The sequence below is a fragment of the Puma concolor genome, chromosome B2 (assembly GCF_028749965.1).
Source record: "Puma concolor isolate L17-30 chromosome B2, mPumCon1.1.hap2, whole genome shotgun sequence".
Taxonomy (NCBI): domain Eukaryota; kingdom Metazoa; phylum Chordata; class Mammalia; order Carnivora; family Felidae; genus Puma; species Puma concolor.
Window position 1 is genome coordinate 46,094,700 of NC_141671.1, and position 22,711 is coordinate 46,117,410.

The following is a 22,711-nucleotide window of genomic DNA, read 5'->3' on the forward strand; positions in this document are numbered from 1 at the left end:
ACCCACTTACATCAATGGATAGACCATCCAGACAGAAAATCAATATAGGGGCACCTGGTGGCTCAGTCGGTTAAGTGTCTGACTTCAGCTCAGATCATGATCTCATGGCTAGTGAGTTCAAACTCCACATTGGGTTCTATACTGACAGTTCAGAGCCTGGAGCCTGCTTCGGATTCTGTGTCTTCCTCTCTCTGCCCTTGCGCCAGTCATGCTCTGTCTCTCTGTTTCTGTCTCTGTTTTTGTCTCTCAAAAAATACAGAAACATTAAAAAAACTAAGAAAAAAAAAGAACGAAAATCAATATAGAAACATTGCCTTAGATGACACATTAGACCAGATGGACTTACTAGATACATACAGAGCATTCCATCCAAAACCAGCAGAATACACATTCTTTTCAAGTGCACACAGAACATTCTCTGGGATAGATCACATGTTAGGCCACAGAACAAATCTTAATACATTTAAGAAGATTTAAAATGGATTGAGCATCTTTTCTAACCATAGTAGAATGAAAGTAGAAATCAATTAGAAGAAGAACATGGAAAAAGCACAAACTCTTGGAGGCTAAATGACCTTCTACAAAATAATGAATGGGTCAAGGAAGAAATCAAAAAGGGAATAAAAAGATACCTTGAGACAAATGAAAACGGAACCACAACAGCTAAAATCTATGGGACATAACAAAAGCAGCTCTGAGAGGGAAGTTCATAGTGACAAAGGCCTAGCTCAACAAACAAGAAAATTCCCAAATGAACAACTTTATACGTAAAGAAACTAGAAAAAAGGAACAAAACCCTAGTCAGTAGTAGGAAGGAAATAATAAAGGCTAGAGTAGAAGTAAATGAAATAGAGATTAAAAAATACATAAAGAAATCAATGAAAATAAGAGCTGGTTCTTTAACAAAAATAGATAAAATTAATATACCTTTAGTTAGACTCATCAAGAAAAAAGAGAGGGCTAGGGCACCTGGGTGGCTCAGTCAGTTAAGTGTCCAGCTTCAGCTCAGGTCATGATCTCATGGTCTGTGAGTTTGAGCCCCATGTCGGGCTCGGTGCTGACAGCTCAGAGCCTAGAGCCTGCTTTAGAATCCCACAGAGGGATTCTGTGTCTCCCTCTCTCTGCCCTTCCCTGGCTCGCATTCTGTTTCTCTTCTCTCTCTCTCTCTCAAAAATAAATCAACATTAAAAATTAAAAAAAAAAAAAAAGAAAAAAAAAGAAAAAAGAATGCCTAAATAAAGAAAATTGGAAATGAAAGAGGAGAAATACAACAGATACCACAGAAATACAGGATCATAAGAGACTTCCACAAAAATTACATGTCAACAAATGAAACAACCTAGGAGATATAGATAAATTCCTAGAAACACACAACCTCCCAAGACTGAATTAAAAAGAAATAGAAAATCTGAACAGACTGATAACTACTAATAAAACTGAATCAGTAAAAAAAAAAAAAAAAAAAAAAAAAAAAAAAGGAAACTCCCAACAAAAAAAAGTCTAGGACCAGATAGTTTAACAGGTGAATTTTACCAAACATTAAAAAAGCGTTAATACCTATCCTTCTCAAAGTATTCCAAAAAATAAAGAAGAATGAAGACTTTCAAACTCATTCTATGTGTCCAGCATTATCCTGACACCAAAAACAAACAAAAACTGCAAATGAGAAAACTACAGACCCACATGTCTGATGAACACAGATGCAAAAGTTGGCAGCAAACAATCTTAAAACTTATATAGAAACACAAATGGTCCTAAAATAAGCAAAGCAATCTCGAGAAAAAGGAACAAAGCTGGCATTATGACACTTCCAGATTTCTAACTATACTATAAATCTCTAGTAATCAAAACAGTATGTTATCCACACAAAAATAGACCTTTAGATCAATAGAACAGAGAACAGAGGGTCCAGGAATAAACCATGTGTATACAGTCAATTAATCTTTGACTAAGGAGGGAAGAATATACTATTGGGGAAAAGATAGTTTTTTCAATAATAAATGGTGTTGGGAAAAATGGACAAATACACAAAAAGAATGAACCTGGACTACTTTCTTTTTTCTTTTTTTTTTTTAATGTTGATTTATTTTTGAGAGAGACAGAGAGAGAGAGACAGAGCACAAGTGGGGGAGGGGCAGAGAGAGAGGGAGACACAGAATCCGAAGCAGGCTCCAGGCTCTGAGCTGTCAGAGTAGAGCCCGATGCAGGGCTTGAACTCATGAACCATGAGATCATGACCTGAGCCAAAGTCGGACGCTTAACCCACTGAGCCACCCAGGCGCCCCTGAACCTGGACTACTTTCTTATGCCATATACAAAAATAAATTCAAATGGATTAAAGACCTAAATGTTAAGGCTGGAGGACATACAACTCCTAGAACACCCATGCAGCAAGCTCTTGGACACCAGTCTTAGCAATTATCTGTTTAGGATTTATCTCTTCTGGCCAGGGCAACAAAAGGAAACAAATGAGACTGTACAAAACTAAAAAAAAAAAAATTGCACAGCAAAGAAAACCATCAACATGGTGAAAAATCAACCTGTTGTATGGGAGAAGATATTTACAAATGATGTAATTGATAATGGGTTAATATTCAAAATGTATCAAAGAACAGACACAACTCAATAATAACCAAAAAACCCAACGTAATCAAGTAATGGGCAGAGGACTTAAATAGCCATTTCTCCAAAAAACACCAAATACAGATGGCCAACAGGTACATGATGAGATATGCAACATCAGTGACCATTAGGGAGAGGTAAATCAAAACCACAATGAGATTTCACCTTATACCTGTCTTAATGGCTAGTATCAAAAAGAAAAAAGAAGGAAGGAAAGGAAGTAACTTGTGTTAAGGAGGATGTGGAGAAAAAGGACACTTTGTGCACTATTAGTGGAATGCAAAGTGGTATAGCCACTATGGAGAACAGTATGGAGGTTCCTGACAAAAAATTTAAAAACAGAACTACTATGTGATCCAGCAATTCCACTTCTGGGTATTTATCTGAAGAAAACAAAAATACTAATTCGAAAGATATTTTGTCTCTATGTACATTGTAGCATTATTTACAAAAGTCAAGATACAGATACAATCTGTACAACATCTGTTAACACATGAATGAATAAAGAAGATGTGGGGTGTGTGTGTGTGTATAATATATGTATATACATATATATGTATATATATGTACAATGGGATATTACTCAGCCATAAAAAGAATGAAATCTTACCATCTGTGACAAAATGAATGGACGTAGAGGGTATTATGCTAAGTGAAATAAGTCAGAGAAAGACAAATACTGTATGATTTCACTTACATGTGGAATCTAAAACAAAACAAAACAGAGCAGAGAACAATGTGGTGGTTGCCAGAAGGAAAGAGCTAGGAGGGTGGGTGAAGTAGAGGAGGGGGAATAAAAGGTACAAACTTCCAGTTAAAAAATAAATAAGGGGCACTTGGGTGGCTCAGTCGGGTAAGCGTCCAACTCTTGATTTCAGCTCAGGTCATGATCTCAAAGTTCATGGGTTTCAGTGAGAGCCCAGTTGGGATTCTCTCTCTCTCTCTCTCTCTCTCTCTCACTCTCACTCTTGCTCTCTCTGCCTCTTCCTGGCTTGCACATGCACACGTGCACTCTTTCTCAAAACAAATAAATAAACTTAAAAAAAATACACGGGGATGCAATGTACAACATAGAGAATACAGTTAATATTGTAATAACTTTGTATGGTGAGAGATAGTAGCTTAATTTATCCTGGTGTTCACTTAATAATGTATATATGTTGAATCACCAAACTGTACTTATATGGTATATCAATTAGGCTGAACATGTACATCTCATTTAGGTATGCATATTAACATTTTTTTTCTTTTCTCCTTTTCAGCCTCTGATTGTGACTCCGAATTCTTATTACAAAGGTATCATATGCAACATTTTGGGAAGCCAAAAAAAAAAAAAAAAAAAAAATTGAAGGCAAAAGCAGGTCTGTATGAGATAGAGGGAATAAATATTTAGAAGGTTGCTACTAAGTGACAGACACTGTGCTTTGCAGGATACAGATTTCTTTCAACAGATTCAAGGAACTGAAATTCAGCCAGGTTTAGTTAATTTACCCAAGGTCCCACAAAAAAGTAAAGAACTGTGCTAAGTTTCAGAACCCCAAGTCTGCTTGATTCCAAAGGGCAAGGGAGTTTTTGTGTCGAGAATCGTTAATTCTTACAATTGATAGTTTTAAGAATTAAATGATATAATTTCTTTAAAAAGCACTAGGCACAGTAGTTGGCATTTAACAAATGTTGCTCTCTCACATCTGTCTGGAATTGGGTCTACTTGAACAGTGGGAAATTATACTTGTTGGCTGAATTATACTTGTTTCCAACTCTTCTAAGAAATGCTTATGTTTAATTACAGCAATCCTATGTCCTTCCTCATACTGAGGCTAGAAAAAATGCCGGGCAGTATTTCAAATCATGACTATTTCTCCCCCTGATCAGGTAAAGGGATTTCGACGTTGTAGTCAGCAGACAGAGGCTAAATGAACCAATCACTTATTTCTGTAAAACATGCTTTTCTGTGTGTGCCTAGGGTTTTGTTTTGGTTTGGTTTCCCGAAGAACAAACGCTTGTGATTCGTTAGGAACTTTGCGAGGTAAACTACGGGGGTCCCAGTAGCAACTGGGCCTCTGAAGGTTGAAAGCAAGAGGTCTCTGTCTCTCTGCCTCAGTTTCTGTCTATCGACGACTCTTTTCTGGGTAAGTCCCCCAGAGCCTGCTACTCTGCACCGAGCAACACCGACCGCATCGCTCCCGCGGAAAGTGGGGCAACACAGGCTCCCTCTGCCTATGGGCAAAAACTTCGTATCCATCTGGGGCGACAAACCATACAAAACGGCCGTCCCAGCTGTGCCGAACTTCAAGGCGGAGGAGTAGCCACAGCTCTTCCGGATTCCTTCCTCTTCAGCCCACTGCACCTGGACGCGGGCGGATCGCGACTCCCCGGCCCTGACGTCACCGCACCTGGCACCAGCTGGGGTGCCGGGTGGTGAGCCCGGCCGCGGAGGGGGCGGGGCAGGGAGAACGAGGGGGCTCTCGCGAGATTTCCTTCCTCCCGGGTGCAGCTCCCGGCACCTTCCCGGCCTCAGTCGGGTCTCAACCTCAGTCTTGGGTGTCGCGTTCTAGAACAGCGGTTGCTGAGGGGAACCGCGGGAGGCGGGCTCCGGGTTGGAGGCAGCGGCCAGGACGAACCGGCTGGTCCCACCTCTGCTGCGGGAGCGAACCGGGCTGGGAAAGCCGCCGTCTGGGCGGACGGGGGAGGGCCCTCCCGCCGCGGCGGCTTTGGCGGAGGCCCGGCGCGAGGAGCCGCCGCCGTCTCCTGCTCGCGGGCTGCGCCGACGGGACTGTCCGGGGAACGCCGCGGGCGGATGGAGGCGCCACTTCGCCCCGCCTGAGCTCAGGAGGGAAGGAGCGCAGCGCGGGGCCCGCCTCCCGCCGCAAGTGCGGCCGCGCGATCGGCAGGAGGAGGAGCAGCGGGCGCCGGGCTTCTCCCCGCGGGAGCCCCCAGCATGGGTAAGAGACTCGAGGGCGCTTCCCGCCGCCCGACTGCACCTCCCCAATTCGGGCAGGCGGTTCCCCTTCTCCGTGTCCGCGGGGAGGAGACGGGGTCAGCCCCTTCGCGGCCGCACTGCACCCTCCCCGTCGCCCCTCCTCGCCCTGCCTTCCACCTTGCTCTTCTCGCGGAGGAATTGGTCGGAGGGCTCATGGGTGCTTTCTCCTGCGCTCCCCTCCCCGCTTCATCCTGCTTTGGGGAAAGGTGAGGGGTTGGGGGCGGGGGCACCGGGTCCCCTCTCCTAGCCCACTGTCCGGCTAACCTCGGGCCGAACTTCCCTCCCTGCCCCAGCCTTCTCTTTCCCTCCCCCATTCTGGTTGGATGGGGGAGGGTGATGGAAAAACTTGACAAAGTAGCACTTTTAGCTTCTTTATCTTCAGCGAGGCTTTGTATAGATCGGCCTTTTACTAGGTTTTCCGTTTGTTGTTGTTACGAGAGGTAGTTTTTCCCTCCGCTGAAACTTGCAAGGGATGCCTCAAGGACAGGGAAACTTGACTTATTTACTTTGTTTTCACGTAGGCAAGTGTATTGGCACTTAAATATTAAATCTCATCCTGAGGACTGGGTTAGGGTTTGATGAGGTTTCAGTGTTGAACCCTTTGAGAAGCTGTTTCCTGTTTGGAGTTAGACTTCCTTGCGAGAGGAGAGAAAAGTACACGGCCTTATATGTTATTTACTGTGTGCTTTAAAGTTTTGTTAGGAGCTAGCAAAAGCAGACTGTGTTGCAGCCTAGTTTGAAAGGGAGTTTTGTTAAGTAGTGTATCAATTCTTTTGATAACAAATTTCGGTGTGGGGTAGGCACTCTCTCAATCCTTTAAAAATTAAAAGCAATTTAAAAGAAGTGTCTGTACTGTTATAAGTGTGTGCCATTATAAAGCATACATTTGTGCCACCAAAAAGCATAAGCATGTTCTATAAGAATAATCCCAATTTTGGATTTATAGAGTAAATCAGGAGGATTCTATCCTTTTTTTGTAGTTGAGAGTTGGTACTCTTCATATCAACACACTGTTAACCGAAATTAATAATTCATGCAACTAACAAATGATTTAGAAGCAGGACAAATACAGACTACTGCTGATGTGGCACCTTCTGCCCACACATTGTTTTGTCGGAATGCTTTAAGCATAGTGTTTACAGGTCCTCCCTTAGCTCTTCTGTATTTTGCTAGACTTTCTCCTTTTATGTTCTTTCAGGTAACTTTTGTACAGAAAGTGCTCTTAAACCTACAAAGAGTAAAACCTTTGCTGTTTGGAACTTACAAATGAGATTATTTCCAATTAATTAGTTGAGTGTAACTGAGTTTTTGAGGGTTTATTCCTTTAAGCGTCAAATTATAAAACCACTGAAACCGATTTGGATGACATTTATACTAAAATAGGTAATTCTTTTTTGTCTTAAATAGGGTGCAGAGTGTAATTAAACCTCTTGATGACCAAGGGTCATCATTTGTCACCATCAGTTACTGTGATGCCTTGAGGATCTGCTGGATTGTATACAGGACTTTTGATCAGATTCCTTTGCATTTTGAAGTTATTTAAATACATATTTTTCTGCTTTGCTATTGGATGTGCTTGTTACTGTGCCCTCTTCACCCTCAGTTCTCTAACTTTTCTACAAAAGTGGGAATCATATTCAAATATGTAATTCTGCATAAAGGAAAAATAAGTCTACGCTTAGTGTGTGAGATGTTCTCCTCAGGAAAATTAATGTCAGAACTTTGGCTTTGGAGTTACTAATTATCCAGAGTCCTTTTCTTAGTGACTTCTCTGCTGTGTTCTGGTTAGGCAAGTTGCTGCATTATCTAGGTAAAGTGTGATATTTGTGTGCTTTAGACTACTCAGAATGTGTTTTGCAGGTTGATTACTTGGGGGCATTTGTAGTTAATTTTTAAAAGGTATTTGTCAGACATTTCCATATGAACGTGTACTTTAAATTTATCAGTCATGTAAAAATTCATATTAAAGTTATCCAAATCATTTAAAAGGAGTTTCCTTTATAATATAAACCTCATTTGTTTGGTTTTGTTATCAGCAGTCTTTATTCCTTATGGTTTAAGATGGTAGCTTAAAATATTTTATGTATTTTTATATATTATTTTATCTGATGTGTCACAAAATGAAAAATCTCTGATTTCATTGTTTTGAAATAAATTGGATACACATTAAGTGACGGTTCCTACCATCTGTACTATTTAGGTAGTATAGCGAGACAATTAAAGAGCATGGCTCTCCGCTGGGACAGCTTAAGGTCAAATCCTGGCTCTTCCACCTTGTAGCTGTTGTAACTGAGCAAGTTACTTAACCTGTCTGTGCTTCAGTTTCTTACTCTAAAAATGGGGTAAAAATAACCTTGCAGATGGTAATGGGGATTGGATGAACTAATACTTGTAAAGTGTTTGGAACAGAGCCAGGGCTGATTCTTGTTATTTTCATTTTCAAATGATTTCCCTAATTCTTGTACCAGTTTATAAAGACAATTCTCAATTTTTGACCTTTGTTAAAAGGTGCGTATTGCATTTAAAGGAAGGGTGAGATAAGATAGATGATTTTGTAGTAATGCAGAAATTAATTTTTTTTCAGAAGTTTAATTTTGTGTAATACGTCTTTATAAAATTTATGTAGGAATTTACGGGGTTTTTTTTCCAGTGTTGATTATACTTTGAAAAAGTCCATTATTGGGAGTAAGTTTAGTAGTTCAGGAGAAAGTATATGGGATGAATAGTAGGAGAGACTAGTAGTTTCTTTGAGTTTTATGTTAAGCTTTTATGTGTTTAGTTTCTACATTTATTAAATATGGAAGAATACTTAACATAAAGAAATTTGAGGTATTCTCTGTGAAAGAATTTGGGGAGAGTTTAGAGAAATAGAAAGGTAAAACTTTACTTTTCTTACTCCAGAAGTACAGATCTGCATCTTAGAGGGGGAGTAAGACAGAAAGCAAGTGGCATAAAGTGTTAGTTACTATGTGTGAATTTTTATTTTTGAAAAAGTAAGTGGATTTTAAGGATTGAATTTCTGTTACTTTTAGGTAAGGTTCTGAACTTCTTAGTTTACATTATTTTTTTAAGCTCATATATGATTATTCAACATGTTTAAATAATGAGGCAGTTTTAATGGACGGGAATACGCAGTTGGTTTAGAGATGATAAATGCACTTTTATAATAGAGTGATTTATTTCCTTATTTTGTTGCTCTGTTAGGAGAAAATCGTGATTTATGCAGATAAGTAGTGGCAAATGGAAATTGCCTGCTAAAGGCTCACCTTTCAGTCTCAGGATTTACTTTAATTAAACTAATCCAGAGGATGAAATGGGAATATTAGAACTTTTTTGTTTCGAAGTTCGATCACTAGCAAAACTAGTAATAAGTTGTATTCCTTAACTAGTAAGTACTTGTGATTAGATTTTTCTGAGTGTTTCAAACTTTGAATAGCTATAGTTCCAAAAAAATCCCATTAAGGGTGGAAATTCACATTGATATTTTAAATTCACATTGATACTGATATTCACATTGTCATATATTTTTCTAAATTGGGGATTGGCAAAGTAAAACGATGTCACATTAACTTAATAAGATCTAAATTTTAAAGCATTTGAGTTAAAAACAAAGTTATACAACATGAAGTGCATTCCACTTGCCAATCAAAAATAAATCCAAGTTTTTATTTACACGTAATCCAGATCTGTGATTTTTTTTTTTCCTCCTCTTATTTGTCACGGAATATCCTTCTCTATTAAATGTATTTTAATTGCAAATTGAGCCATGTGATATATCACATAAATAAAAGAAAGGATAAGAACCATATTATTATTTCAATAGATGCAGGAAAAGCATTTGACAAAGTACAACATCTATTCCTGATAAAAACTCTCAACAAAGCAGGTTTAGAGGGAACATACTTGAACGTAATAAAAGCCATCTATGAAAAACCACAGCTAACATTATCCTTAATGGGGAAACATTGAGAGCTTTTCCCCTAAGGTCAGGCACAAGACAAGGAAGGATGTCCACTCTCACCACTTTCATTCAACATAGTACTAGAAATCATAGCCACAATAGTCACACAATGAAAAGAAATAAAAGGCATCCAGGTCTGTAAAAGTCACAGGATACAAAATCAATGTACAGAAACCTGTTGCATTTTTATATACCAGTAATGAAGCAGCAAAAAGAGAAAATAAGAAAACAGTCCCATTTATAATTACACCCAAAATAAAAAGATCCCTAGGAATGAACCTAACCAAAGAGATGAAAGACCTGTAGTCTGAAAACTGTAAGAACCTAGTGAAAGAAATTGAAGATGACACAAAGAAATGGAAAGACATTCCACACTCATGGATTGGAAGAACAAATACTGTTAAATTGCCTGTACCCAAAGCAGTCTACACATTTAATGCAATCCCTATCCAAATACCAACAGCATTTTTCACAGAATTAGAACAAACAGTCCTAAAGTATGTATGGAACTACAAAAGACTCTGAATAACCAAAAGCAATCTTGAAAAGGAAAAGCAAAGCTCGAGTCATAACAATTTTGGGCTTCAAGTTATATTTTAAAGCTGTAATAATCAAAACAGTATGGTACTGGCACAAAAATAGACACGTAGATCACTGGAGCAGAATAGAAAATCCAGAAATAAATCTACAATTATTTGGTCAATTAACCTTTGACAAAGAAAGAAAGGATATCCAGTAGGAAAAAGTCTCTTCAACAAATGGTGTTGGGAAAAGTGGACAGCAACCTGCAAAAGAATGAAACTGGACCACTTTCTCACACTATACACAGAAATAAATTCAGAATGGTTAAAGACCTAAATGTGAGACCTAAAACCATAAAAATCCTAGAAAAGAGCATAGGCAGTAACTTCTTTGACATCGGCCATAGCAAATTCTTCCCAGATATGTCTCCTGAGGCAAGAGAAACAAAAGCAAAACTAAACTGTTGGGGCTACATCAAAATAAAAAGCTTCTGCACGGCAAAGGAAACAGTTAATCAGACCTAAAGGCAGCCTAAGAATTGGAGAAGATATTTGCAAATAATATATCTGATAAAGGGTTAGTATCCAAAATATATAAAGAACTTCTACAACTCATCACCCCAAAAATGAATAATCCAATTGACAAGTGGGCAGAAGTCATGAATAGACATTTCTTCCAGAGAAGACCTACAGATAGCCAGTAGGCACATGAACAGATTCTCACCATCACTTACCATCAGGTGAATGCAAATCAAAACTGCAGTGAGGTGTCACCTCATACCTGTCAGAATGGCTAAAATCATCAACACAAGAAACAACAGGTGTTGGCAAGGATGTGGCAAAAAAGGAGCACTCGTGCACTGTTGGTGGGAATGCAAACTGGTGCAGTCACTCTGGAAAACAGTTCAAAAGGTTAAAAGTAGAACTATCTTATGATCCAGCATTTGTACTATTAGGTATTTACCCAGAGAATACAAGAATACTAATTCAAAGGGATGCATGCACCCTATGTTTATAGCAGCATTATTCATAATAGCCAGGATGTGGATACAGCCCAAGTGTCCATTAGCTGATGAATGGATAAAGAAGATGTGGTGTGTGTATATGTGTGTGCATGTGTGTACACATATGTGTGGAATATTATAGTGGAATATTAAGCTGTAAAAAGATGAAATCTTGCCATTTGCAGTGACATGGATAGAGCTACAGAGTATAATGCTAAGTGAAATAAGTCAGAGAAAGACAAAAACCATATGATTTCACTCATATATGGCATTTAAGAAACAAATAAGCAAAGGGAAAAAATAAGAGGGACAAAGCAAGAAACACTCTTAATTATAGAGAACAAACTGATGGTTGCCAGAGGGGAGGTGGGTAGGGATGGGTGAAATAGGCTATGGGGTTTAAAGAAACACACTTGTTATGATGAACACCAGGCGTTGTATGGAAGTGTTGAATCATTGTATTGTACACCTGAAACATATGATACTGTTAACTAGAATTAAAATAAAAACATAAAATGTATTTTAAGTATGGTAAATGTTTGTCATGGGAAGGGCTTGAATATAGGCAAAGAAGGGTGTAATGATTCTTGATTCGGGCGAGAAGAGAACAAAGCTGCAGTTCTGCTTCCTAGGTAAACTGGTGAAACAAGGTATTAAAGATCTGAAATTGTTCAGTTTGTGTTCAGAAGAGAAAGGGCAAATAAAATCTAATATGTTGTTGTGATTGAAATTAGGCAGATTAGGTAATTGTTATGATGGATCTGTGACTTGCTTATCTGTAGGATTTGATATCTAACTACTAGGTAGATTGACCTAAATCAAGATATATAGGTCTTTCTACATGGAAGAGAGGCCAAAACACTGGTGTGGGGAATCTGGATAGAGATCCATAAACGTCTGTAGTCAGCCTGTCGGCATGAGCGATATGTAAAAGGCTGTGTGTATAGATAAATAGAGTGGCCCAGCTTGGTGTGGGAGTGGGATGTTGGTTGGTAGCAGGCACTAGGTAGAGGTTCAGACTGACATCTTGTGGGAAAAGGGAGGAAATGGGGTTTGGCAGTAGTCTTTGAAGTCCTGGCCACAGGGAAACAAAATCAGATAGCGTCTAGATTTTTATGAGAGACAAGGCAGGTATTTTTTCCCAGGAACAAAACCAGACTTGGTTATTGGAATTGTGTAGGATGAGCCAAGCAGTAATACTGAGCTCCTAAGCTATAGATGTTATATATTTTCTGTCTTGAGAGTATTTTAGTAGCCTGCATTAGTTCCTGGATCTGTAAGTGGCCTTGGATAATGGGGTGATGTGAGATTCTCTATCTAAATACTTGAGAGGATATTTCCTGGTCACAGTCTTTCTCTTTTACTTGGTCTTCTTGGTCTTCTTTCTCTTTACTTGGTCCTAGGGATTTGATGTATCTGCCTTTTCTTTGCTGTTTTTCACCTCAATGCAAAGCAGATAACAGTTTCAGTTTACCCTTCTGTTTCAGAAACAAGAACACAGTCCTTAACAAGTTGAGTAGTTGTAACTACCAATATGTAATATTAAACAGGCAAGTAAGAAGAAATTTGAAAGTACCCCTGATTATCGGTTTCTTTCACTGAATTAAAGTTAGGCTATTTATTAGAAAGACTTGTTTGTTTGTTTTTGGTTTTGATTTTTGTTTGATTTGTAGCCCTTTTCACTGCTCCCACCATACTCTCCCTCCCTTTCCTCCAGATTTTTTTAGGTTAATGTTAGATGTTTAGACACAGAGTCATTTATTACCATTGTTAGGCAGATAAAATTCCTTTCATAATCCTACTAGGGCTTCTCTGACCCAAGACTGTGTTATAATACAGTTGACCCTTGAACACCTCTGGTAAGGGGTACTGAGTGCCCCCCCCATCTCTAAAGTTGAAAATTGAGTATAACTTTGACTCCCCCAAAACGTAGCTAATAGCCTACTTTTGGCCAGAAGCCTTACCGATAAACAGTGGATTAACACATATTTTGTATGTTACATGTATTATTTACTGTAGTCTTACAATAAAGTAAGCTAGAGAAAGAAAGTCAAATGTGGGGGCACCTGGCTGGCTCAGTTGGTAGAGCATGTGACTCTTGATCTTGGGGTCATGAGTTCAAGCTACACTTTGGGTTAGAGCTTATTTAAAAAAGAAGGGAGAGAAAATACATTTGCAGTATTATAGTGTATTTATTAAAAAAAAAAGAAAAGAAAAGAGAAATCTGTGTATAAATGGACTAGAGTAGTTCAAACCTGTTTTCAAGAGTATTTTACTTTGTTTTTCAGTCAGAACTCTGGTTTTAGCTCCAAGTGAAGTAGGCATTTTGGACTAAATTTGACATTGTTTCTTTTTTGTATTTTGGATTTTTGTTTCTGAAGGTCTCAGGTATCTGGATGTTCTGCTTTCTTAACTGGTTTCTTCAATCGAAAGTATATTTACTAGTTTTTTGCACTGAGGGAAACTTTTACTCTAAAAAGAAACTGCTTTTTTAAAAATTCATTGTTCTAAATTGAGATCCAGCTTAAGATGTTGATCTGTTACAGATATGGCAGTGTTACAGATGCTTTCTTTGCTAGAACCTATTTATACTGTAGCAGTCCTTTTCAGTACCTCTAGGAGACTTGGATTTTATAATCTTTCACATTTTGTATCTGTTTTTAAATTTCCCGTCATGAACCCATTCTCTTTCTCAACTAATTTACAAAGACAGAGATGACTCATATGGGATCCTAAATTCTAGTATCTGTTTTAGTGTCATGTAGCTCAGGTTCTTTTTAATGATTCGGTGTCCAGGTAATTAATTCCAAGAGAGTGACTGTGTGGCATCTAATCACTGGGAGTTTCTAGTAGGAAGATACTTTAGTATGGTAACAGTAACAAGTAGTTACCACCAACATTAAGAGACATGCTGTGTTGCAGGGTCTTATGGTCAAGGAAAGGAGCTGTATGTGAAAGCTTAATCAAGAAGTATTTGCCTTAATGTGAGGATTGTAATTGATGTCATGCGATGCACTAGGGAGAGTAGGACGGATATATATTTTGGTGCCTCAGGTAGTTTATAGCAGTGTTACGGATTGGGCATATTATTAGAATCCCCTAGACTAAAAAAAAAAAAAGAAAAAAAATTCATAGCCTCTGGAGACTCTAACATAAATAAATGCTCCTGCCTCTTCCTCCCTCCTGGTTGATGAATGTTTTGAGTTGGCTTATAGTGTTATGATAGGAATAAGACTTAACATAATAGGAATAAAATTTAACATGTGAATCATTACAAATCTAAACAAGAGAGGGAGTGTAGTTCGTTAAGATGTATTCCAATGTCAGAAATGTTAAAATGTAAATAGAGAAGCGTGAGGAAGATCAGTTGGAAGGCAAGTGGGATTTGTTCATCTCTCATTAGTTTGACCAGTGACATAGTAAGGACTTGGCAGTAGCCAAGCTAATTTTTTTTTCTATTCCTGGTGCTGAGTTCAGAGTGAAGCATGTCTTCATTTTAACTGATACCTTTAAGATTCTTTTACTTGAAAAATTAAAACTGCCTTAACATTGTTAGTATCTATCAGTGCCCTAGTACTGAGGCCCGAAATTTACTATGAGTGAAATTTCTAGAGCATTTATCATGATTATTATAATAATCAAGTGCCAAATTGTTTGCTTGGATTTTAAGTGTAGAAGTCAGTATATTTGTAAAACTGAGACCTGTAGTCTTGGCTAGAGTATAATGTTTTCAGGAAACATTGAAGTTGATCTTTCAAATGTATTCTCTCCTACATGGCTTTTTTTTTTTTTTTTTCTTATTCTTTAGAGTAGAAACAACAAACTTCAAGTTATTTAGCAATTTGTTCTCCTAATATCAAAGTTTTGTTAGATTTCAAAATTCCTTCTCTGCTGCAGCAGGTTTCCCTCTTTCATTTTGCCTTACTGTTTTGGAGTGTGTGTGTGTGTAAATAAGATGGAGACTCCATTTTTACTTAACTATTAGTTAGACCATTCTTAGCAAACACATTTTATGAAGCAGTTAAAACAATTTTGCCTTAAATGATGAAAATAAATCTGTTGAAAGTTTAGAATTTCAGAATGAATGTCAAATGGAAGTGTAAAGGTGATATTTTAGACCCCAAGGTAACCCCTTTCCCATAAACATTTCCTGAATTTCTTATATTCTTTATATTTTATAAAACCCAATTGAATTTATAGCTAGAACGTCATAGTTTAAAACCTGAATAAAAACTCCTTTGTTATTTTCTTCATTTCATATGTAATGAATGACCATACTTGCCTCATCACTTTTATTTTACTAAAAAAATTTATCACCTTTAATAACTGGCAGAAAATTATGAGTCTGCTGTATATCCACTAAATCTATGATTCAGCAATACTTTAATTTGGAATAATAGGGGAGAGGGATCCAGCCAGTCTAAAGAATAATACAGATTTAAGTATGGTATATTGAAGTATGTCCACCTAAATCAGACTAACAAAATCTGACTAGTGGAGCTACTGTTTCAAGTTGGTATGAGGTCTAACTTGTCTTTTAGAAATAAACCCTTTAGGGGTGCCTGGCTGGCTCAGTTGGTGGTGTGCAATTATTGATCTCCAGTGAGTATGAGCCCCACTGTTGGGTATAGAGATTACTTAAAATCTTAAAAAAACCCAAAAAACAAACAAAAAAATCCCTCTTTAATCCTTTCTATATGACTCATTTTAATTTTTTTTTTCAACGTTTATTTTCATTTTTGGGACAGAGAGAGACAGAGCATGAACGGGGGAGGGGCAGAGAGAGAGGGAGACACAGAATCGGAAACAGGCTCCAGGCTCTGAGCCATCAGCCCAGAGCCCGACGCGGGGCTCGAACTCACGGACCGCGAGATCGTGACCTGGCTGAAGTCGGACGCTTAACCGACTGCACCACCCAGGCGCCCCCCTATATGACTCATTTTAATAGAGAAATCAGTAATGTCAGATATTAAGCATCTTTTTTTTTTTTTTTTAATTTTTTTTTTTTTTTCAACGTTTATTTATTTTTGGGACAGAGAGAGACAGAGCATGAACGGGGGAGGGGCATAGAGAGAGGGAGACACAGAATCGGAAACAGGCTCCAGGCTCTGAGCCATCAGCCCAGAGCCTGACGCGGGGCTCGAACTCACGGACCGCGAGATCGTGACCTGGCTGAAGTCGGACGCTGAACCGACTGCGCCACCCAGGCGCCCCAGATATTAAGCATCTTGTCAGGTGGGCATCTGTGTTGCATTGATGTTACATTCTCCTAGTAAATAAAGGGAAGATTATCTGTTTTGTAAATCAGAGACATTTCTATATGAGTCTTCACATGTTAAACAAATGTAGGCATAAAGGCTTAATTTGCTCAAAATTTGTTTAAAATAACTTGAACAGGGCACCTGGGTGGCTCAGTTGGTGGAGCGTTCAACTCTTGATCTTGGCTCAGGATCCCAGGGTTGTGGGATCAAGCCCCACCTTGGGCTCCATGCTGAGTATGGAGCCTGCTTAAGATTCTCTGTCTCTCCCCTGTTCCTCTTCTCTGCTTGCACGCTCTCTCTCTAAACATAAATAAAATAACTTGGACAGTGTTGAACTATAAAATTATACCATCTTAAATGAGTGTTGTGAAGCAAGTGTACATACGTTCTTTGAGGCATACTAACCTGATAAATTACATATATAATTAAAAGTTTCCTAATGTGTTAAAAAATAAAGAGGAACAGATTAAATTAATTTTAATATTTTGGCTATGTTGGCTTAAGGAAAATAGTTATTTCAGTATATATTCAGTATAAAAAGTTATTGAGATAGTTTACATTTTTTTTCCTGTCTTTGAGATCTGTTGTGTATTTTACATTAATATAACACGTTAATTTGGATTAGCCACAATTCAAGTGCCCAGTAGTCTCATGTGTCAGATGTTGCCAGCTGAACAGTACAGTTTTAGGATGTAAGCCTTTAGGTTTGTTGTGAATCTAATGAAAGTATAAAAATATTTTAAAATTATTATACAATTACAAATTATCACATAAGGAATTGTACTCTTTTAGAGTTTCTTAATGATAAACCACTTTTGGTCTTACCTGATTAATTTTATATTAGATATGAGTGATAATCTGTTGTAATTAGATAACAAATATATTTTCTCATGGAAAAAAGACTTAGTTTAGTAGATTGCATGTAATAGGCCTGAAGTTTGTTTCATTCTGCTTTCTTTTTTTTGTTTTTAATTTTTTTGACGTTTATTTTTGAGAGAGACAGAGCATTAATGGGGGAGGAGCAGAGAGAGTGGGAGACATGGAATCCAAAACAGGCTCCAGGCTCTGAGCTGTCAGCACAGAGCCCGACGCAGGCTCTAACTCAGGAGCCATGAGATCATGACCTGAGCCGAAGTCGGACACCCAACCGACTGAGCCACCCAGGCGCCCCTCATTCTGCTTTCTAAATGAAATACGGTTTTTGGCACTTGGCCTACTGGTATAATAGAGAAATTGAAGCTTTGCAACCACATTTGGATTGTTATTTGAAAGTATAGTTTGGCCTAGTAGTTAGCAGTTCTTTCATTTTATAATGCTTAACTTTGGAGATAAGATTTAAGAGTGGTATTTCACAAATACATGAATACTGTTGGTCAAGACCACAAAAGAATAACAGAAATAATAATTGGTGATGTAATATGTTCCTAGTTGATATGGGAATACATGTCAGGAGCCTGTCAGTTTTAAACGTGTAAAATTTTGCATGAACCTTTGTAATGGAATTGTTTTCGGTACAGGATCTATATTTTTTATTGGATTTTCAGTGCATTCTGAAAAAAGTTCTCAAGGAGATTCTTAAATGGCTATTCTATGATTTCCACATTTTAACATTTCTGGTTCTTTGTAATCAGTGCTATCCCACACTAATTGCTTTTGCCCAGAACAATAATAATTATAATTCTGTCTTGTCAGTAAATACTTTGGTTTAAATTAGATATTTTTTGAGGTCTTGTATACCAGTACTGACAGAAGCATTCAAAATAAAAAGGTGGACAAGATCCTTGCCCTGGGTTGTTTAACAATTAATGGGGAGATTGCAGTATATTGTAATGGCTGTTAACATTTAGTGACTATTTATTAAGTACTTCTGTTTAAGGCATGGTTTTAAGCCCTTTACAAGCATTATTTAATTTAATTCTCACAACAAATCTATACGTTTTTGGGTTCTGTTATTTTTCTCATTCTGTAGATTAGGAAAGAAGCATAGAAGTAGTAGGTAATTAGTACTGAATCCAGGCAATTGTCTGTATTCCCAGTGCTTGTGCTACTCTTAACCACTAAAAAATGTGGAACTAATTCCTAACTCTTCCTCTGAGAGGTGTCTTTAGGGTTATAGATAACAGGCATTTAGATCTTCCATATCCTGCCCTACTTTTTTTTTTTTTTAATCCTCCATTCTTAACACATTGTGACTGACTTTGTAATTTCCTTACTTACATGTTATTGCTTATTTACCTTACCTTTTTAGAATGTAAATACAGGGTGTACAAAGTTTTAGAATATAAATTCCAGGAGTGCAGAGCTGCTACTTTTTTTTTTTTTTTTTTTTTTTTTAAATTTTCGTTCTTCATTAGATGTATTCAGGTGCCTGGAACAAGTGGGAACCTTCCAGTAGCAGCCCCTCAAATATTTGTTGAATGAGTATGGAGTATCATATTTGTGTTGAAAGAAGAATTTAAAATTCTAGGCAATTTAGTATCTTCCATTTCAGTGCTACAAATAGCTATGTACATTTGATATATCAGGCACTGTGATAGGGCTTGGGAATACAAAGATAAGTGAAACAAAGTCCCTGCTCTCAACCCTGGCCAGATGATGTTTTTTGGTAACTTGAAGGTAACACCTCTTTGAGTATATGAATTTAAGTTATTTTTTAATGCACGTATTTACTTTTGGTGTATGCTTGGAAACATGGAGAAATTCAAATGATAACTTTAGATTTTTTCATGATTCTGATTATTCTTTTCTTAAATTTTTTTTTTTTTCAACGTTTATTTATTTTTGGGACAGAGAGAGACAGGGCATGAATGGGCGAGGGGCAGAGAGAGAGGGAGACACAGAATCGGAAACAGGCTCCAGGCTCTGAGCCATCAGCCCAGAGCCCGATGCGGGGCTCGAACTCACGGACCGCAAGATCGTGACCTGGCTGAAGTCGGACGCTTAACCGACTGCGCCACCCAGGCGCCCCTCTGATTATTCTTATAGGTTCTTGCAGTTGTTTACATAACTTCATTACATTTTTAAAGTCTTGAGAGTGAAATTGTCTTTTATAACAATTTTCCATTTTTTGGTAAGCTAAAATTTCTTTTCAACTGATATATTGGCTAATTATTAGCATTTAAGGAATGCTTTAAATGCTAGGCATTTTATTCAGTATTTAATTTCCATTGGAGCGTTCTGGGATTAAACATCATTGTTTCCATTTTCCAAAATCAGAAATTGAAGTTAAAGAGATTGTTACTCACCCAAGGTCAGAGACAGGATGTGGAGAAGGCTGGAGTGAACTTGCATTGTTCTGATTTTAAAGCATGTCCTCTTAATTATTTCTTAAAACATTGAGGGAGAAAATTGAGCTACACAGAGCAAGTGATACAGATTGAAATGACTATTCCAATGTGGTGTAAGAAAACAAATTTAAATATTTATTACCCTAAAATTGTGGATTGGTATTATCCACATGTATTTGGTATTTGGTACATGTATTTGGGTAACTATTTTCTCTTAAAAGATTTTAAATTTCAGCTGTGTGTTACACTTTGGTCTTTTACTTATGTATCCAGTAGATTATCATAAGATTTTTTGATGAATTCTATAAAACTTTGTGACAAATACATGGTATGTTTTTAATGTGGCTTGAAATGTGCTTAAAACTAATTTCTACTGTTTTTTCAAAATTAATAGTGGAAATAAAAATCTGAATGAGGACTATATAAACAATTATTTTTATTTACTTATTTATTTTTATTTTAGAGAGAGAGCGCATGTATGTGCAAGTGAAGGAGAGGGGCAGAGGAGGAAAGAGAGAATCTTAAGCACGCTGCACTTAGTGTTGAGCCTTTCATTAGTCTTGATCTCAGGCGCTTGAGATCATGACCTAAGGGGAAATCAAGAGTTGGGTACTTAACCAACTGAGCCACCCAGATGCCCCTAGATGAGGAATATTTAATAGAATTTTCCACCTTGTTTGCTTTTCAGATGTATTTTGTATATTTGTTCTTAGGAGGCATTAATTACATGTGCATGGTAATATTTTTGCTTTGAACTAAGTCTTTATGTGATTAAAATCCTTTTGTTTTTTAAACTTAGATTATTTTTGTAGATATTTGTCACCTATGGATCTGACTTAGTAATATTAAAAGGAATGTAATACTGTGTAAAAATTTTCTTATACTACATACTCTATTCTCTGAATACTCTGAATAAGAGCACTTGGTACTATGCAGACTTTTGCACTCTATTTGAAATACAAAAAGAGGGTTGCATTTTGTGTATGATATCTTTAGATTAGGCACAAATCACTACCAGTGATTTACTTATTTCTGTTGAAAGTAAAGCATGTTTATCAGTTCTCTTTTAATTTGAGGAGAGCACAGAAATTCTGATATTATATGGCTAAAAGGACTTTAGGGCTTACCGTGCTTTTCATTACTATTTTGACTGGGTAACTATAGGGAACCTGAATAATGAAATGTCAAGTAACATTAAGCAACGCTCATCAAAGTTGCATTTCTCCATTTATGTAAAAATAGCCCTGGAAATAAGTTCCTGGTAAAGATTTTTGGTTTTGGCAAGAAATATTTATTACTGAAAATAAAAAAGTAAAAATATTTTTTATTTTTATTTTAAAAAATTTTCAAAATGCTTATTTTTGAGAGAGGGGGAGGGGGGAGGGACAGAGGGAGGGAGACACAGAATCCTAAACAGGCTCCAGGCTCTGCACTGTCAGCACAGACCCTGATGTGGGGTTTGAACTCATGAACTGTGAGATCATAACCTGAGCTGAAGTCGGATGCTTAACTGACTGAGCCACCCTGGTGCCCCCAAAAAATATTTTTTATTTTTTATCTTAATTATTTAAATAAGAGGTATAAAGTATTTCTATCATATTACTGCTTCTTTGGAGTAAAGCTTATAATTGTTTCTGAATTTACAGTGGAATTTTTTTTTTTGTTATTATCTGTACAACTTCTTGTATTTTGTCCTTTGCTATAGTAAACAAAGGTTAAAGCTCAACTGTATAATATAACCAGTGATGCTAGATAGAGTATATTTAATTTGACAGACCTAATTAGATATTGTAATATTTATCTATACTGTATTGATCAGAACCAAAGTAAATATTCCCTAGTGAATGCCCATACAGTTCAAACCTGTTTAGAATTTGTATAAATTGTTTATATTATTTTTTTATGAAGTGACTTTTCATTATCAGAAGAATAAATATTTATTAGGGCAGAATAGTTGGCAAACTTATAATATTACCATCAATATTTTGTGTATAATTTTTTAAAAATTCTGGATTTTAAGATTTTTAACTTTGATTTTCAGGCATTCTTTTGTTTTTATTTTATTTTTAAAAAAAAATTTTTTTTTTCAACGTTTATTTATTTTTGGGACAGAGAGAGACAGAGCATGAACGGGGGAGGGGCAGAGAGAGAGGGAGACACAGAATCGGAAACAGGCTCCAGGCTCCGAGCCATCAGCCCAGAGCCCGACGCGGGGCTCGAACTCACGGAGTGCGAGATCGTGACCTGGCTGAAGTCGGACGCTTAACCGACTGCGCCACCCAGGCGCCCCGGCATTCTTTTGTTTTTAAAAAAATCAGTATTTTTATTGTGTTTTTTTTATTGTTTTTTTTTTTTAAATCACTATTAGAAGATAAAATTGTAGACTCCTTAAAAAATACTACCAGTAAACACTGCTTCTACCTGCAGCCAAGTTGTTAAGGGAAAAAAAAAAAATTTATATATATATATATATATTCTTAAACTCTTAGTGGCTGTACTTCATTTTAAATACTACAGTTTTGCTTGTTTTTCAATCTTGGTTGTATTATTTTTCTTTTTGGTTCTTTCAAATGCCTTTAATTCTTTGTCTGGTTTGCTGCATATATTTATTCCTAGTTTCCAATTTGCTTGCTTTAAATTTTGATTGTTTTGTTTGCTCTAAGTTTAGAAATGTCTCCTCACCAGTTTTGATACTTCCATTTCCTTCCCTCCCTCCTTTGTGTTCCTCTTCCTCCTTCCTTCTTCTGTGTGTGTATGTGTGAAAGAATTCTGTTTTTTTTTTTTTTTAAGTTTATTTATTTATTTTGAGAGAAAGAGTGCACTCACATGCACAGGGGAGGGATAGAGAGAGAGGGGGAGAGAATCTCTAGCAGGCTACATGCTCAGTGCAGAGCCTGTTGCAGAGCTGGAGCTCAGGAAACATGAGGTCATGACCTGAGAGGAAATAAAGAGTTGGCACCCAGGCACCCTGGTTTTTTCTTCTTTTTTTTTTTTTTTTTTTTTTTTTTTTTAGTATAAGTTTTTAGTAATATTTACACCTGACGTGGGGCTTAAACCTATAACCCTGAGGTCAAG

The 22,711-nt window shown here is 37.2% G+C and overlaps 1 protein-coding gene across 1 annotated transcript in view; it reads left to right on the forward strand.

The window, feature by feature from the left end:
- The first annotated feature begins 5,097 nt into the window (after positions 1-5,097).
- CD2AP (CD2 associated protein) overlaps positions 5,098-22,711 on the forward strand; it is a 141,614-nt gene continuing 124,000 nt past the window's right edge. Inside the window, exon 1 of the mRNA XM_086707028.1 lies at positions 5,098-5,564. Within this exon, the coding sequence (XP_086563154.1) occupies positions 5,561-5,564 (4 nt within the window). The 5' untranslated portion in view covers positions 5,098-5,560. The remainder of the gene's footprint in view (positions 5,565-22,711) is intronic.